This window comes from Arachis ipaensis, chromosome B09 (genome assembly GCF_000816755.2).
Source record: "Arachis ipaensis cultivar K30076 chromosome B09, Araip1.1, whole genome shotgun sequence".
In the NCBI taxonomy this organism is placed as follows: domain Eukaryota; kingdom Viridiplantae; phylum Streptophyta; class Magnoliopsida; order Fabales; family Fabaceae; genus Arachis; species Arachis ipaensis.
In genome coordinates, this window is record NC_029793.2 from 7243056 (window position 1) to 7247777 (window position 4722).

The 4722-nt window shown below is 31.1% G+C and overlaps 1 protein-coding gene across 1 annotated transcript; it reads right to left on the bottom strand.

The window, feature by feature from the left end:
- Positions 839-4516, bottom strand: LOC107619486. Its single transcript, XM_016321784.2, has 3 exons — positions 4359-4516; positions 4118-4273; positions 839-1392 (listed from the first exon to the last, which is right to left on the bottom strand). Exons 1-3 carry the CDS (start codon positions 4408-4410, stop codon positions 1091-1093), a joined length of 510 nt encoding a protein of 169 aa, XP_016177270.1. The 5' UTR covers positions 4411-4516; the 3' UTR covers positions 839-1090.

Sequence of the window (4722 nt, forward strand, 5' to 3'; positions counted from 1 at the left end):
ATTGAATTTAATTTAATTTGTAAGTATTATATTATATAATTATTTTTAATAATAAAAAAAGAGTAAACTAATATTATTTAAGAAATAGTAAAACTTTTATTTAACATAAAATTTTTCACATAAAGAAGAATACAGAGGATAAAGGATTAGAGTAGAAGCGTTAGAAATTTAGAATACTTCTATTATATTGCCATATTAGAATAAATTCTTTTTTAAATTTCATTTCAATAGTCTCTAAACAGTCATAACAAAGTCTATTGTGTAACATGATATGTAGCATCTATGGTTGAGACTTGAAAGAGTGAAACCAATAATTTTGAGAGAAGAATGAATACTATTGAGTATTGATATAATCTTCACATACACTTATACTGATCTATATATACATGATAAGACAGGGTCATACAGTTAATACAAAATGGAATGTACCTAATTTTGTTATTTGTACAACAAACTTGTCGGTTAATCTATTTACTCAATGAAGAGTATAGCTATAAGAAAATCACCTTACATTTTCTTTTTTATCCAAACTAACAATCCAAAGTCAATCAACTAAAAGATTAATGCATTGAAATTGACTGTAGTATCAAAATTTACATTTTTCCTTTTTGAATTCATTTTTATATATATAAACTAACATTCAGAGTTTATCAAATCAAGAATAAATAAATCGAAGTTCATTGTGGTTTAGAAAATTTTACATGCACATTAATGGTAATGCTCAATCACCTAGCTAGTCATCCTTCAATCTAATTCAAGACTTTATTCAAATCACTTGAATCAAAACATTAACTGAACACAGGAATCATACAAGAGTCATTTCACTCCCGAGTTTATGTTAATAAGAAAGAAAAGAACCGGTGATCGCATATCAAATTTAGTAATAGCAGTAAGGAAATATCAATTCTCAACAAATACAATTACAACAGATCCTTGTTCCACTAAGTAAGTTGGCTAATTCAATTTTCAACAAATGTACAGTCTAAAATATATCAACAAACAAGTAAAACAGAAGAAATAAATTGAAGCAGCATCGGAGGAATTGATTCTGTTACATTTGAGGTCAAGAGCTTCGTAAAGACACATAACCTTAGATATGAGGGATAGATTTTGACCTAATGAACTGTTTAAGTAGCGCTTTCTCTTCGTCAATTCGCTTTTTCTCATCTGCATCTTTTGGTTTGATCTTCCTCTTCTCTTCTAGTATCCACTTGAAGAGTTCGCGCTGTTGGTCCTCAGGGATCGGTTCCTGTTTGATCACAGGAGTTGTGATGGGTGGTAAGGTCACAGTCGTTTCTGTAACATGAGAAGTAGCATCTTTGGTTTTGATGGAACTTGCATCTTCTTCTTCTTCAACACCAGTATCTTTCTTATTTGTCCTAAAATACATAACTGCAACAATATTTACATGATTAAGTGATTTAAAAACCAAATTTAACAGAATTGTTATTGGAGAATAAACTAGTTTTGAGATCCATCAACACCTTTTGCTTTAATATTTACATTTTTTTTCACCTCAATCATATATAATACATCATGGAGAGTTGAAACGGATCGCACATATACCGAGCTGAGGTCAGAAACAGACAAAGCAATCATTCAACCATCTTCCATAATTTTTGGGCAACTACAGTAAGTTTACATTTGAAAACAGCTAAATAATTTTGGTGGAAAGAAATCAAGAATTGCAATTCAGATTTTCATCTTATTCATTTCAGCTAAAATTAAGAATGTCAATGGTCATATATCTTTTACAAATCTGTGTATCAGTAGTGGGTAGATGAATTGATTAATTATAAAATTATATAATGAAAAAAGCATTTACTATCCGACAAAAGGTCCAAATATGACTAAGGATTGATCATTTGATCTTGATCAAGAGTTTAACAAATCAATCATGTAGAACAGAGAAGTGAAACTGATTGCACATAATTCTGACTGAGATTAGATCATAATCATACAATAAATTGAAAATATCTCAACTCAATTTTTCATGTTAATCATTTCAGCAAATTTAAAAAGTGAATGGCATCCATGTACGATTAAGACTCAGAACCGCAACAACTTCAGTTTCATTGATTCACTCATCCATATGCAAGGCAAAAGGGACAATCATAAGAAGAAAACATGCTTTTGTAAGAATCAAAGCATATTGTAGCTCTATCTTGCCACTTCTGTGCTGGCCTTTCAAAACAAGAGTATAAAGTCAAAGGCTTATGTTCTGATTCCCCCTGCAAACCCCAAATTTTGTTCTCTCTTTTTCATTTGTTAGTCAAACCACTGCCAAGATTCAATGCTTTTGAGATTATGATCTCACCAACTGTCAAACCTCATCTTGGACGTGCTTGTCATGCAGAATCCTTACTGCTGGAGCCTATCCACCCTCAAAGACTTGGTTTGGTAAAACTTTTACTTTTTAAAAATAGCTTATGAAAGCTGTCTTTTAAAAGACAGTTTTTTAAAAGCTACAGCACTTACGTTTGGTAAAATCAAATTAAAAATGACTTTTAATAAGCACAAGCACCACAATTGTGTTTGGTAAAAACAGCTTTTAAAACTTAAAAAAATTCATAATAAATATAAATATAATAAATAAACTCTTTTATTTTTTAACTTTAAAATTTTATATAAGTATCATAAAAATTTATTTTATCCTAAACATCATCATTAAAAATACTAAATTACCTAACCTAAATTTTAGAGACTAATAGTCTAAATATTTACTTGATTGTACTAATATAAATAGAGTTATCATTAGTCAATAATAAAATTTGTATGTAATCTAATGTTAGTACTGGATACATTCATTATCCACCTATATATATTGGCTCACATTTACATATCACAACAAATGGGACACATATCTCAAATAAACTACTCATATGATTATATATCTATATTTACATATGTATATACATGTTATTATAATTTTGACTAATGTTCATGCAAGGAAAACTTTATAATTGGTTTTCATAAACCAAGTCAACCTCTTCACATTTCAAACAACAGATAAAAAACAAACAAACATAATAGATCTACTGAAAAAATACAAAAACAACGCACAAAAAATAATATAAATAGATAGAAGTTCATACCTAATATGTGATAGAGATGTATTTGTATTGAAATTTGTGAAGATTAGGTTGAAAAATAAAAAACATATGAAGACTGTGTTAGAATATGTGAAAGTTAGGATGAAAAGTTAGAAATATACGAGGATTTCAATGGCAATATAATAGCTGGAAATATGTGCGGGAAAATAAATAAAATTTGATAAGCATAAGCCAACTTTGAAAAGCTCCCGCTTAGGAAAAGCATCCCTAACTTTTAAAAGCCGCAAGCTCAAGCACTTGGACTTTTTAATTTACCAAACGCAAAATGAGGTGCTTGTGCACAAGCACCTTTTAGAAAAGCTTTACCAAACCCAGCCAAAAAATACTACCAGCTGCCATAGACCTTATGATCTCACTCAAACACTGCCCTCAACTTAGTTACACTGAAATGATTTCTAACATTAATAACTCAGTGCCGAATCAACACACCAAAAGCAGTGTCGTCCGGCAAGCCTCGACCGTTTATCACCACAACAATTTCCCATACGAAGTATAATTACCTTCTACATATTTACAAAAGGAGAAAAATTCAGATAGCCTAATAACACCAAACTAGTACTATCAATTCAGTCTCTCCCATTCCTTAAGAAAAAAGGAAATTGGACATTCTAAGCTTACGCCGCCCTAGAAATTTCAAACCCGAGATGATTATATTTTAGCTTTATTACTTTTATTTCTATTATTAACAACAGGACATTAAGCCCATTTTCCCTTTGTAATCAGCACAAAAGAATCAGAAACTTTATTCCTCTCCAACATCATCAACCCAGTAATAAAACACGGCGAAAAGTAGCAAGCATACATGCAGAATTTTTTTCTTTCTTTTTTTTCTTTTTTTAAAAAGGAATTATCTCCCATGAAGATTTAGGTGAAATCTCAGATCCAAAACCCCATTTCATCAATTTCCGACATCACAGCCAACGAGTAAAAATGCAAACCAAACATTTAAAAGACAAAAAAAGTAAAGGTTGTTAGTGTTGACCAATTGGGCGAAGAAGAATCACCTCCAATGGCGAGATTCACAGCCAAAAGCACAGGCAAAAGAAACTTGTGGCGCCGGAAAAAAGACTCCTTCGGCGGTGGCAGCGGAGGAGGAGCAGTAGCAGCAGCAGCCGTCTGGGTGCCCATCGGCGCCTGTTTCTGGTGGCGCTTGATTTGCTCTGTGACCAAACACGCAAGTTTGAGAGTGATTGAAGAGAAAAGAGAAAGAGAAGGGTGATTGATTGATAAGTGTTAGAATGAAACCTTTTCGGGGCTTGTTGGTGAAGAGCTTCGGAGTTTGATCACCTTCACTCATTTTCTGTCTTCCTACTGTTTGTGTTTATGCCTCACTCAAAATTCACTCACTCACTTTACTTGTTTAATGTTTAGTAGTATTAAAGGTTAAAAACTCTGCTATTTCTTTCTTCCCATACAAGGTAGAGGAATACATCTGATGACAAAAAAAAAAGGTTAAATATTCAAATATTAGGATAATTATAAAGAAATGACATTTTCCAAATAAAAAATACTTTAAGTAGAGAACAAGTAACTTGGTAAAATTTTAGTTTTAATAGTATAAATGATTTTATATAATTATTTAATTATATTTAATTTTAAAATAACCATA